At 37.2% G+C, this 14,500-nt stretch overlaps 1 protein-coding gene across 4 annotated transcripts in view; it reads right to left on the bottom strand.

Annotated features, from left to right (window-relative positions):
• Positions 1–2,434: 2,434 nt before the first annotated feature.
• TTC8 (tetratricopeptide repeat domain 8) overlaps positions 2,435–14,500 on the bottom strand; it is a 48,027-nt gene continuing 35,961 nt past the window's right edge. For 3 of the 4 annotated variants that reach the window (XM_059914800.1, XM_059914796.1, XM_059914798.1), the window contains 5 exons: positions 9,859–9,998; positions 8,335–8,509; positions 7,899–8,021; positions 5,029–5,112; positions 2,435–3,063 (listed from right to left, as the gene is read on the bottom strand). In XM_059914800.1, the coding sequence (XP_059770783.1) occupies positions 2,947–3,063; positions 5,029–5,112; positions 7,899–8,021; positions 8,335–8,509; positions 9,859–9,998 (639 nt within the window). In that variant the 3' untranslated portion in view covers positions 2,435–2,946. Of the gene's footprint in view, positions 3,064–5,028; positions 5,113–5,995; positions 6,840–7,898; positions 8,022–8,334; positions 8,510–9,858; positions 9,999–14,500 lie in introns of those variants that run through there. The other variant, XM_059914799.1, reaches the window with a different exon arrangement.

Below are 14,500 nucleotides of genomic sequence, written 5' to 3'. Positions count from 1 at the left end.
AAAATAGGACTAAGGCCATCAATACGGAAGGATGTAAAACTGTGGTTATTTTCAAATTGATACATAAACGTTTTCCCCTAATATCTGAGCCTAGATAACCATTTTAGAACTCTGGAACATATCCATGGATCATTCCAATTTACCTATTCCCTAGAATTTAAAACTATCCAGTAATGGCCTTTTACCAAAACTTAATTTCTGGGTTCATTATTTTCCAAGGCTGAGTCCTCCTGAGGTAGTTCTAAAATCTTTGTTGTTTTTCTGAATGCTTAAATTCAATTCCAGCTGAAAGATCTTGATAAAAATCCCTCATATTGGTCTTCCCTGGTGGTGCAGTGGTTAAGAATCCGCCTGCCAATGCAGAGGACACGGGTTCGAGCCCTGGTCCGGGAAGACCCCACATGCCACAGAGCAACTAAGCCCGTGCACCACAACTACTGAGTCTGCGCTCTAGAGCCTGCGAGCCATAACTACTGAAGCCCGTGCACCTAGAGCCCGTGCTCCACAACAAGAGAAGCCACCGCAATGAGAAGCCTGCGCACCGCAACAGAGAGTAGCCCCCGCTCGCCGCAACAAGAGAAAGCCTGCGCGCAGCAACGAAGACCCAATGCAGCCAAAAATAAATAAATAAAAATTAAAAAAAAATCCCTCATATTAATAGTTGGTGGTGGAAACTGTAGTAATGTTATCTTTATTAATTTTCCTATTTCTAGGCCATAAATTATATCCTGATGGGTGCTCTGATGCAGGGAAATACCATTCAGAAATGTAACAGAACAGTAGTACCATAGGGAACTGGTTCAGATGTGACCCTTTTGGAAAGGAAGAACTCCTAACCTCAGCAATTATTCATTGTAGGCGGCCTTCTTGCCATATCTCGTTTTCATCAGCTGGAAGCTCAATAATGTTAGTGTCAGCTGAACAATTTATATATGGATAGAACACTTTTTTAGTCATGGTAGAAGACAATTGTTAACCTTCCTTATATAGAAATGTTGGCACAGAAGCCAGAAGTTATGCAGTCCAGAAATAATTTTGCTACAAAATATATGTAGCTTCTGATGCAGTGTTATGTCATCATTCTGCCCTTAGCCACCCTGACTCATTCTTTGCATTGGTGTTCACATTGAATTAAATAAACTCAAGACAAAAATCTCTCCATTATCACCTTAGGAATGCTGGCTCATTAATTTTTTTGCTGTGTTAATAGTCCCCTATTATTCAACTTTACTAATGCATGTAACATTCATTTTAAACAATAGTAGCTTTATTTACAGGAGAAACACTAAGAGGAGATTTGACATAGTAGTTAAGAACACATACTCCAGGGCCACACAGAAATCTGCTGTTACCCTTAACCCATTCCTTTATAAATAATGTGCATTTGGCTCCCGAGTATGTGCTCTTAACCACTATATTAAATGTGCATTTGAATCCCAGCTCTGCCATTTAATAGCTTTAGAATTGGGGCAAGTAATTTGACTGCTCTGTGCCTTATTTTTTTCATGAGCAAAATGGGAGTAACAGCATTTCATAGGACTGCAATGGGAATTAAATGAATTACTCCATATCAAGTGCTCCAGAACAGTGCTGGGTACATAGAACATCCTCAGTAAATACTAGCCACTGTTATTAGTTCTTATTTTAAATTAACTAAGAAAATAATTCACAATATAAAATTTGAACCTAAATATTGCATACAGTGTTAGGAAATTTGATAGTGCTTGAGGAAATTCTCGCAAGCTGAACAAGCACTAGCGTTATCGTGGAGAACCAGGGTAGGTTCAAGCCTGAAATGCAGGAACAGGTCTTGTTTCCAGCCATACCAACCAGCAGTGTGACTCTGGGCCTGGCCTCCTCCTTCTGTCCCATGGAGAGATTCATCTACATAAGTCTCTGAAATTATTTCCAGCCTCTAACAATCTAGTCCTTGAATTCACATTTTTTGTGTTCTGTCAGCTAAGTAGTACTATTTGTATAATCTGAACAGAAACGAATAAATACCTGTAAAATAGTTTTCATAAAGTTAAAAAATGTAAGGTAACATACATAGAGCCCAAAGCCCAATATATGAATGTGAGTGGCCCTGGCCCTTTAACACATTTCGTTGTATGAACACTTCAGTGAGAATTCCACTAAATACTGGAGAGGAGAGCCTGTCTAGGATTTTACAACGCACGGTATTGGGGTCCAGCCTAACCTTCTCAGGGCTGACCACAGTGGGACTTCTGGCCTATAACTCCATTTCTAATCCTGGTATTCTTATACTGACAACATGATAGCCCATAAATAGCTTCTCAGGAAAAAGCAAAATTGATCGTACATCATTTCAAATAAAATTAGAATAACGACTTGATTTCTAAGACTCCTGGACTTCTGGAAAACTTTTTTCATCTGAGATGACTGAAATAAAAACTCCTGAAAAATAACAGAATGATGGTGTTTTATACACATTTATTTTAAAGCATAATACATAAGAAAAAGTAGAGTGTCTCACAAAGCATTTTATAAAAAATAGCTTTAAGTACAATTTTTAATCTCTAAAGTCTCTACCAAGGATAAGTATATACACTTTTAGTCATAAAAGTGCAATTTTAAAGGCAGATTTCAGACCTCTTAAGCTACATGATAGCTAATGGCCAGGACATTAAAAATGTGCATTTATAAAAATTTGAGGAAATTCATGAAAATGTTTTGTAAACATTATAAACAAACATCTACCATATAATGTGGAAGGTTTCATAATCTGCTTACAAATGCTTAAATCCTGTCTTTTATAACATTATCTTATAAAGTTATTATTATAAAGTTTTAAACGTTCTAGTTTAAATTCCCTTATGTCACCTTCACTAATATCAAGCACAGGTTTGTACTACACATATATATACACTACTTTTTCCCTTGCATAATGTTCCTCCCTAAGAATATCTTTAGTCTGAGGAAAAATCAGAGCATAGCAAAATGCTGCTTTAACTGCTTAATTAAGTGTTGAGTGTCCACGTGATCGGGAAATGCTGCTTCAGACTTTTGAGCAGCAATGTAGCTCCTCTGTAGATCTCCCATCTGTAAGAAAGACCAGACCAGAATAAGACCACAGAATGAGAACCAGAAAAAAAAAAACAAAAAAAAAGACATAGTATCTGCACAATGTAGATTGTGCTTGATTGTGAATTGCTTGATTGTGCTACTTTGATTTAAAATTTTTTTCACCTAGATTACAATTCAATCTTGAAAAAATATGAGAAAAGTAAAATAACCAATTCCATAAATAATTTCTGCTCTGTTACAGTTGTCTAGTTATGAATTCATAAACCTGTGTTTTCTTTTCCTGTCACTGATAGTTATCATAAAAATAAATTGATGTCTGCATGCTAAAACAGCCGGCTCTGTAAGAAAACTATTTGTAATGTACCACAGACAATGACATATTTTGATTAGGGTATTATCTTTTAGACAGAAAATTCAAGTAAAAACTATTGTATTTAAGATACAATAACATGCTCTGGGAGCTTTTAAATGGTTGCTAACACAGTAATGTTGGGCAGATAACCTGGTTTTGAAAGGTTATAAAGGACATATCTGATTTTCAATAAACTTTGTGTTAAAGTCCAGTCCCCAAGAAAAACACGCACAGTAACCGAATCCGTCTGAATGTATCTTGATTCATGTATACATTTCTAAAAAGAGAAAGCTTTTTAGCATGTACACACCAAAAAAAACAAAAAAATCTAGATCATTCACTTCTGGTAGTTTTCTGGTAACATGCATATGAATTCAAAACATAAGTTTCCTTTTTTAAATCATAGCATTTCTTTTCAGCATGCAATTTTCTCTTATGGAAGTGTAGCCTTTGGCTTAAAGAAACATTTCATTTGCATTATATATTATTAAAATGTAACAATAGTCCTGAAAGAAAGTAATCAAGGCTTCTTTGTGGTTTAACTAAGTGGCAGCACAGTGCAGTGGAAAACATGTGGGAATCCCTGGGAGCTGGGCATGTATTCTGCCATGGGACTCCAGGGAAGTCTTTTAAGTTCCAGAAGCCTTGGGTTCCGTTAGAATACAAGCTGCATGAGGTAGAGGTTTCTGTTTTACTCATTGCTAACGTCCTCTGTGCCGACAACAGTGCCTGGTAAGTAGCAGAGGCTCAACAAATGAAACATCAGTTGTATGAAAAAATGAGTAGGGGAGGTAAGTGTTACCTACATCGCAGGGTTGTTGAGAGAATTAGCGGTTCAGAGAGTACCTGGAACAGTGGCCAGCACTTAACAAGCACTCAAAAATGACAACTTATGAATAACAGCTTATTTTATTTTCAAAACAGAAATGAAAGTGCAAATGACTTCACATTCATGCTATGAAAAATGATTTTTATAATGTCTTTTGGTCTATAAAGAAAGAGTCTTTACATCAGCAAACATTTTTAGCCATTTCCTTATCCTCAAAACTCACCTTCCATGTTAAAGTAAGGTTTCCAAGTAAAAGTTATTAGATGACTTTTGTTTCCTCTCATTGTTAAAATGGCACATGATTAGCTTTTAGCTCTTGGACGTTAATTGACTTGTAACACAGTATCAACGGTTGCATTTTTCCCATATTGTTCATAGCTAAAACAGCTTTCACTAATATCCCTAATTTTACAGCATCATGCCAGACTTGATGGCAATATGACCTACAAATAATATACAGGATTTCCTTGCTGCAAACGTTAATTACTAAATCCTTCCCAAACCAGGAGTTAATGAATAGTTTTTCAATGATTAAATGTTATATTTGAAAACATAAAATAATTCTTCTGCAATCTATAATGGTGTTAAGTTTAGCTAATATTCAGTGATAAATATACTTAAAGTGTATTAAACTGTCCCTCGAAGTGAAGACATATGTGTACATAATAATTAAGTGTTGAAAAAAATAATTTCTCTCAGGAAGTTATGGGTAGAATGTCCTTATTTAACTGTACATTTTTTAAAAGCAAGAAAGAAAAACAAACAGGTCAGATGATAAATTGACAAAGAAAGAGAATACCTTATCAGAAACTGTTGCAAAATTAAAATGCGGCTCATACATGTGGGGTGCTAAAGATGAAGCAGTTTGTAACAGTGCTCTTGCCTGTGTTAAAAAAAAAAGAAAGAAAAAGAAAAGAGAAACCAAAGCTATATGAGCATATATTAGCACTGTATTTGTGATTTTTTTTTTTTTTTTTGGTAAAAGAATACTTTACCCAGGATAGGACTTTAATAAACATAACCCTGTAATAAATAAGATGAATTCCTCATGAAATACAACTTACTGATAACCATGAACTCCCTTTATCTTGACAAAATTATATTAATAATAAAATGCTTCAAAATACGGAGAAAATGATGGAATCAAAAAGTTATGTGAGAAACACTGTTCTTACAAAGTTTATATTTCAGTATGATGTACAACTGAAAAATAATCCTCTCAATGCTAAAAAGTCTTATTAATCTAGTTTTTGTTGATGCTGATTGATTTAGTAGGCTTCTAATTACCTGTTCTCTAATGCAACAACAAAAACCACCAAAAAACCACTGTAAATTCAAATCCCCAATTTCTGTGCTGGATGACATTGAGCAAGCATGTATTATACTGCTGACCTGAAAATGACAACTGAAGGCGACTGAAAATGACAAGCTTTCTGTTCTCTAAAGTACTCAAAAGACAAAATTCACATCATTTTTTTGTCCCCTCTAGACTCAAAGGATCACACATTGCAGAGACCACTGAGAGACATGAGATGCCCATACACTCACTGTTAAGATTCCAAGCTGCCAAACAGCCTTTCAACTTGTAGCCAAACTTCTATGTATGACCCTGAGGACAAATTCTTATATCTTTTTTTAATGGAAAATAAATAATAGTTTAAATAGGATGGTGGATATTAATTTTTTTGTTTTATGATTTGCTATTTTTTTTAAAGTGAGCTATAATTTTTAATAATAATGAAACCTTTCACCAAAACATTTCAAATCAATTGTATGCTGGAGAAACTACAGTAAGTAGGAGGGAAAGAAAATCACCAACATGGAAACAGAGAAAATCATAAAAAACACTTGCCTCAAATGGACACAGGCAAAGTTCTATGACAAAACAAGTTCGCATTTTAGAGTAGTTAGTTTTTGTTTAAAAAGTACAAATCCATCTTATTTACTTTGGGAAAATTTTGTGAAACAAAGGCAGCATCCAGTGACGTTTCTTTGCTTGTTTTATTAAGTTTATCAACGTGCTTAGGAGACCAGGCTAGAGGTTAACATCCTGGCGTGCTGCTCACTGCGTCTGTGACCTTGGGTAGTTACTTACCCTCCTCTAGTCTGTTTCTTCATCTGTAAAACAGAGAATGTAATATCTATCGATGTTGATTGCCATTAATATTGTATGAGTGTACTCAGCATTTTAAACTTCTTGTTATGTAAATAATAACAGTAATAATAATACAATTTATTAAGCATCTATCATGTGCTTTTACTATGCCAAGCGCTTTGCATGCACAATTTGCTCATCTTCACAAGGACACCTTCGGGTCAGTACTGTTATTACCCTATTTTATTTATCACCCACTCATTCCACCAGTACTAAGCAGCTACCGAGTGTCAGGCAATGTTTTCGATACTGAAAATATAGCAGTTAGAAGACAAGAGAAGGTCCCTGCTTTCATGCAGCTAGCATTCTACATTCTACACATAAAGATGAAAATATCTGATAAAATGATAAGTATTGTGAAGAAAAAAATAGTAGGAGATGTGATAGCACCTGAGGGCTCCTTTAGACTGATGTTCAAGCAGGTCTTTCTAAAAAGGCGGTAATTAAGCTAAGACCTGAATGATAAAAAGAAAAGAGTCATTTCAGGATCTGAAAGTATTTTCCAAAGGCACTACAGTAAGAACAGGCACTGCCCCGCAGCAAGCAGCTAATGTGTCTGGAAGTCAGTAGGGAAGGAGCAGTGGCAAAAGATACAGTCTGGCGGGACCCAGAGGCTAGATTAGGTGGGGCCCCGTAGGCTAAGGTCTGAAGTTCAAATTTTATTCCAAGTGCAAGGAGAAGCCTTTGGAGGATGCTAAGCAACGTAGTAATAAAATAATCTTGTTTTTTAAAAATATCCTCTAGGCCAGCAGTCCCCAACCTCTTTGGCACCAGGGACCGGTTTTGTGGAAGACAGGTTTTCCACAGGCGGGGGTGGGGGAGGGGGGGTGGTTCAGGCGGCAATGCGAGCGATGGGGGGCGATGGGGGGTGGCAGATGAAGCTTCGCTCACTCGCCAGCCGCTCACCTCCTGCTGTGCCGCCAGGTTCCTAACAGGCTTCAGCCCAGGGGTTGGGGACCCCTGCCCTGGGCTGTTCTGAGGGAGATGTATTATAGGGTGCGCCTACTTGCTGATGGAAGTGGAAACAAAAGCAATAGCTAGGAGACCCTTGTAGTCACCCAGGCAGGAGATGAGAGCAGCTTGGAGAAGGGGGATGGGAGGGGAGAACTGAAGAGGTGGGGGTAGAACTGACAGGGCTCACTGGACACGACGGAGGCAAAGGGTGGCAGGGAAGGCACTCAGAAAAGACAGGTTTCGAGGGTGGGTCCTAGGATTTTGGCTTGAGCAGCTGGATGGCGGATGGCGGGGGTGTGAGTGGTGGAACAGTTCACGAAGATAGGGAAGCCTGGGGAGGTGCAGATTTGTCCTAATAAAATCAAGTGTTCTATTTTGGATACTGAAAGGTTAAGTAACTTGTCCAAGGTCACAATGCTAATACGTGACAGAGCTGGGATCAAACCCAGGCCAGTCAGACTCCAGAGCTCATTTTAAAATTATAACGTAAAGAGAGCTGCACGGGACAGCTTTTCCTTGAAGAAAGAAGACTGTCCGCAGTAACCCAGTAGTTCGCTGACCTGTTCGACATGGCCCTTCCGCATCTCCAGCACGGCCAGGTTGTTGTAGGCCTCTGCGTGGTTATTGTTGTTGACCAGAGCCAGCCTGAAGCACTGATGGGCCAGATTCGTATCTCCTATTCCCTACAAAGGAAAAGCACAAACTCGTACACACAAATCCATTCACTTCCTCCTGCCATCTACGTCCTCCTTTCCTCATACAAATCTTTTCGGCCACCACAGAAAAAACAACAAGTACCAACACTGGAGTCAAGTGTGAATTGTACATAAGAGTGTTTAACCTAAGAAGATAAAATGAGCTGTGGTGACTCCTAGCAATCTCCAAATTGCTACAAAGACTGTACCCAAACCTGGATTTCCAATATCTGAAAACTTCTTCAAACTAACATGTGGCTACCTTCTCTATTACAGAAATTATATTACAGAAACAACATACCACAGCTACATGTCCCAAGTTGTACCAGACGTCAGCTACCTCTTCTTCATTTTCAGCCAGAGAAAGGGCACGTTCAAATGAGGTCAGAGTCATATCATACTGCTGGGCATAGAAGCAACAGAGCCCCAGGTTGTTAAAAAGCTGGCAGTTATAAACACCCATCTGCAGGAGTCGCCTTTTGGAAAAAGAGCACACATATTTTGGTGTCAGACCAACTTTATAAATATTAAGACATATTTTTTACAAAGTTAGAAATGAATTGACTTTATAATTTTTAATACCCTCCAAAGAACATAAAGTATTATAGTAAATGAAAAATATTTTAGAGCAAATACAAAAGCACGTCTTTTGTAATGGTACTAGTCATAGGAAATGCATCCAGAGGCAAGGTCAGAAATAACTTACATAACTTTTTTTTTCCCCAAAAGCTTTGTTAGAGAATCAAAATAATCAATAAATAGTCACATAAAGTAAAACCCACACATTTTTGCCTCACACAGCTTTGGTGCTTGTAGGTAAATTTCTAAGAGCTTCTATTCAAATTTGAGGCCTGTGTTTAGCATTTACCGCCAAGTTTTCAGCTGAGTTGGATGCTGTTTCTGGTTATTTGTATTGTGTGGTTTGGCTGCATCTAACGACCTCCGATGAGCTTCTACTCAGGAAGACAAGATTGTCAGGGGATCCCCATGTTATCCACTTAGCTTTCACGCTGCAGCTCAAGAACCCAACTTTGCTCCTATGTGTCATTAATCCCAAAGGATGAGAGTTCAAATAAGCATATGAAAATCACCCCAGCTGCCCCAAGGAACCCATGAGCCACTGTGGGGGTAGGCGAGTGGAGTCAGCTGTATGTGCACAGGCTACATTCATATTATTGTTTTACGCTTCAACATATATTTGGAAAGAACTCTTGTCAGCTGCCAGTTATCTCCTTGTATACTACCCAGAGGCTAAAGAGGAAATCATAATTTAAAAATTAATTTCAGGAACCATCTATAGGATAAAATAAGTACGTGTTCAAAGAACCAGTGAGAATAATTTGTTTAGATTTTGAAAAACTATTTGGACAAGAGTTGACAATACTTCACAAAACCGGAATCCTGTTTAAGGTCCTCATCAGGATTACAGCCTGGGGCCCACTGCTCTTTGCAAATCACATTACTATTTTACCTTCAGGGTCTTGATATTATGTACAGTGGTATTAACGGAGGCAGTGATGTGGAAGTGCTTCTGGGAACTGTTAACCTGTTATTGGCGGATAACAAAACGGCCAATTTATACAATGACAAGGTGTTAAAAACTCAGGCAATTATCCACGTGTGTTTCTGCAAGATGCCAAATACTTGTGCATTTCCAAATTATTAGATATAGCTTTAATATTCATAAAACATCTGGGTGCTTGAATTTTTAGTCTCATATAGACATGGCCTACACATTATTTCTCTACATTTTCATCCCATCTTTATTACTGTTGCATCACTATTTCATAGGAAAGCAGCTCTACAAATTGAATGTAAAGTGCACCTGTAAAACCGGAGAGCTACTTCTGGTTGATCAGAGTAAAAATGGTTGCTTCCAATGCATGCAATGGCTTCCACATTAGAATTGTCCTGTTTCAAAACCTCTTTGTAGTATTCAGTGGCTGATGAAATATTGTTCATTTCCTATTCTCCATCAAGACAGAAGAGCAATACTGTATTAATATTGGACAAGAAATTATTTTTATTCTGACTGGTTTACATGATTTTATTCAATTAAATATTTATTAAGAGCCTACCATATGCCAGACTCTGTTCTAGGACCTGGGGACACAATGTGAACAATAAGATAAAATTACAGTCAGCCCTCTGTATCTGCAGGTTCCATAACCACGATTTCAACAAGCCTCAGATCAAAAATATTCAGAAAAAAATTCCAGAAATTCCAAAAAGCAAAACTTGAATTTGCTGTACTAGCAAGTATTTATATAGCATTTACATTGTATTTATAGCTATTTATATAGCATTTACATTGTATTAGGTATTATAAGCAATCTAGAGATGATTTAAAGTATACAGACGGATGTGGGTAGGTTATATGCAAATCCTACGCCATTTTATATAAGGGCCTTGAGCGTCCATGGATTTTGGCAACCAAGGGGTCCTGGAACCAATCCCCCCTGGATATGGAAAGACGGCTCTACTATCCTCAGGAGGTTACACCTGGTAGGAAGACAAACAAATGAACAACTATCTAAGAGGAAGTTCTTTCAGTTTTTCATCACTGAGTATGATGTTAGCTGTGGGTCTGTCATATATGGACTTTATTATGTTGAGGTATGTTCCTCTATACCCATTTTCTTGAGAGTTTTTATCATAAATGGATGCTGAATTTTCTCAAAAGTTTTTTCTGCATCTATTGAGATGATCATATGGTTTTCAGTATTCAATCTGTTAATGTGGTGTATCACATTGATTGATTTGCAAATATTGAAAAATCCTTGCATCCCTGGGATAAATCCCACTTGATGATGGTGTTATCCTTTTAATGTATTGTTGGATTTGGTTTGTTAATATTTTGTTGAAGATTTCTGCATTTCCTCTAAGATCAGGAACAAGACAAGGATGCCCACTCTCACCACTTTTACTCAACATAGAGTTGGAAGTCCTAGCCACAGCAACCAGACAAGAAAAAGAAATAAAAGGAATCCAAATTGGAAAGGAAGAAGTAAAACTGTCACTGTTTGCAAATGACATGAGACTATACATAGAAATTCCTAAAGACACCACCAGAAAACTACCAGAGCTCATCAATGAATTCAGTAACATTACAGAATACAAAATTAATACATAGATATCTGTTGTATTTCTATACACTAACAACAAACTATCAGAAAGAGAAATTAAAGAAACATTCCATTTACCATTGTAACAAAAAGAATAAAATACTAGGAATAAACCTACCAAAGGAGGTAAAAGATCTATACTTGGAAAACTATAAGACACTAATGAAAGAAATTGAAGACGACACAAACAGATGGAAAGATATACTATGTTCTTGGATTGGAAAAATCAATATTGTTAAAATGACTATACTACTCAAGGCAATCTACAGGTTTGATGCAATCCCTATCAAATAGCAATGGCATTTTTCACAGAACTAGAACAAATAATTTTAAAATTTGTATGGAGACACAGAAGACCCTGAATAGCCAAAACAATCTTAAGAAAGAAGAACAGAGCTGGAGGAATCATACTTCAGACTATACTACAAAGCTACAGTAATCAAAACAGTATGGTGGACTTCCCTGGTGGCCTAGTGATTGGGATTCTGGGCTTTCACTATGGTGGCCCGGGTTCAATCCCTGGATCCCTGGTCAGGGAAATCCTGCAAGCTGCACAGTGCGGCCAAAAACAACAACAACAAACAAACAAAACCAGTATGGTGCTGGCACAAAACCAGACAGACATATAGATCAATGGAACAGAATAGAGAGCCCAGAAATAAAACCAGGTACTTATGGTCAATTAATCTACCACAAAGGAGGCAAGAATATACAATGAAGAAAAGACAGTCTCTTCAATAAGTGGTGCTGAGAAAACTGGACAGTTACATGTAAAAGAATGAAATTAGAACATTTTCTCACACCATATTCCAAAATAAACTCAAAATGGATTAAAGACCTAAATGTAACACCAGAAACCATAAAACTCCTAGGAGAAAACACAGGCAGAACACTCTTTGACATATATCGTAGCAATGTTTTCTTGGATCTGTCTCCTAAAGCAGGGGTCTCCAATCCCCAGGCCATGGACCAGTATCGGTCCATGGCCTGTTAGGAACCAGTCCACATAGCAGGAGGTGAGCAGTGGGCGAGTGAGCAAAGCTTCATCTGCAGCTCCCCATTGCTCCCCATCACTCGCACTACCACCTGAACCACCCCCCCGCCCCCATCTGTGGAAAAATTATCTTCCATGAAACTGGTCCCTGGTGCCAAAAAGGTTGGGGGCCACTGTCCTAAAGCAAAGGAAATAAAAGGAAAAATAATCAAATGGGACCTAAATAGACTTAAAAGCTTTTGCACAGCAAAGGAAACCACTGACAGAATGAAAAGACAACCTAATGAATGGGAGAAAATATATGCAAATCATATGACTGATAAGTGGTTAGTATCCAAAATATATAAACAGCTCATACAATTCAACATCAAAAAATAAACAACCCAATTAAAAAATGGGCAGAAGACCTGAATTGATATTTTTCCAAAGAGGACATTCAGATGGCCAACAGACACATGAAAAGATGCTCAATATCATTAATCATCAAAGAAATGCAAATTAAAACCACAATGAGATATCACCTTACACCTGTCAGAATGGCTGTCATCAAAAAGACCATAACTAACAAACGCTGGCAAGGATGTGGAGAAAAGGGAACCCTCGTACACTGTTGGTCAGAATGCAAATTGGTGCAGCCACAGTGGAAGACAGTATGGTGGTTTCTCAAAAAACTAAAAATACAACTACCATATGACCCAGCAATTCCACTCCTGAGTATATATCTGAAAATAACAAAAACAAAAACACTAATTCAAAAAGATTCATGCACCCCAAAGTTCATACAATTGCTAAAATATGGAAATAACCTAAATGTCCATCAACAGATGCATGGATAAAGAAGATGTGATTATATATATATATATATATATATATATATATACACACACACACACACACACACACACACACATAATAGAATACTACTCAGCCATAAAAAAGAGTGAAATTTTGCCATATGCAACAACATGAATGGACTTGGAGTGTATTATGCATAATGAAATAAGTCAGAGAAAGACAAATACTATATGATGTCACTTATATATGTAATCTAAAAATTACAACAAACTAGTGAATATAACAAAAAAGAAACAGACACAGGTATAGAGAACAAACTAGTGGTTACCAGTGGGGAGAGGGAAGGAAGGATGGGCAAGACAGGGACAGGGGATTAAGAGACACAAACTATTATGTATAAAATAAGCTACAAGAATATATTGTACAACACAGGAAATATAGCCAATATTTTATAACCATAAATGGAGTATAACATTTAAAAATTGTGAATCATTATGTTGTACACCTGTAACTTATACAGTATTGTATATCAACTATATCTCAATTTAAAAATTACATCTATTAAATTTATCACCAATTTCATCAATACTATTAGTATTATGAAAATGGTTTTGACCCTATAGACTCCGAGAAAGGACTTCCCCAGGAATCTCTGAACCACACTTTGAGAAATGTTGATAATTGAGAAATGTTGATAATTAGAATGATTTGGGGGCCTTTCTTCCCACTCCTATTCCCTCATTCCCATGAGGCAAATGAGTATGGCTGTCTCAGCCCCTTCTGGGTCTCTTTAGAAGTCAACTGAGATGCCCACATTCTCTGCCCTGCTGTGTGGAGCAGGCTCTCCTGGGTAGGGTACACTCATGTCTGTGACAGGATGGATTAGTCTGTGTAACTCAGACGTAGAACAATATTAAGTCCTTTTGGTCATAATCTAGAGCCACATGCTCCAATTCTGCTTTTATCAATAATAAAATTAATGGTTTATCCTCCATTTGTGTGAATCTTGTATCTATTTTTCAGTTGGTTCTCAAATTGGAGAAACAGGAGTGTTATTTATTAGTCCCATAAAACCCTGATAAAACATCCACAGGTTGATCCAAACTCATGCTTTACATATATTTTTTCACATGCTTTATATTTGAAATTCTTATTCAAAGTGCTTCCAGGATTTGGTTCCTAAAGAGAAGAGGCTTTTTCATTCATTGCTTATAGCTGAAAAATAACTAAACTTTTTTCAAAACACAGGGATGTTGATACATTTGTTAGCTAACTCTGAGTTAATTTTCTCCTGAATTCTACACTGCTTTTATACACAACTATTCCACATTCTTAATATTTTAAGAACATAAGAACCCATTGAAAAGTATAAAAAATAATTTCAATAGAAGTGTATTTTCTATTTTTTGGTAAAACAAAAGCCTCGTAAAACTAAAAGGAAACAACAAATGAGCATCTTAACTCACCACCCTGCAATCCCCACCCCTATACATACAATAAGTCCTTCCCTGACATGGGCTGTTTGTGTCCTCCCAAAATTCATATTGAAGCCC

The sequence above is a fragment of the Balaenoptera ricei genome, chromosome 2 (genome assembly GCF_028023285.1).
Source record: "Balaenoptera ricei isolate mBalRic1 chromosome 2, mBalRic1.hap2, whole genome shotgun sequence".
Lineage (NCBI taxonomy): Eukaryota > Metazoa > Chordata > Mammalia > Artiodactyla > Balaenopteridae > Balaenoptera > Balaenoptera ricei.
Note: the sequence above shows the minus strand (reverse complement) of the source record. Positions and strands in the feature narration are given on the sequence as shown.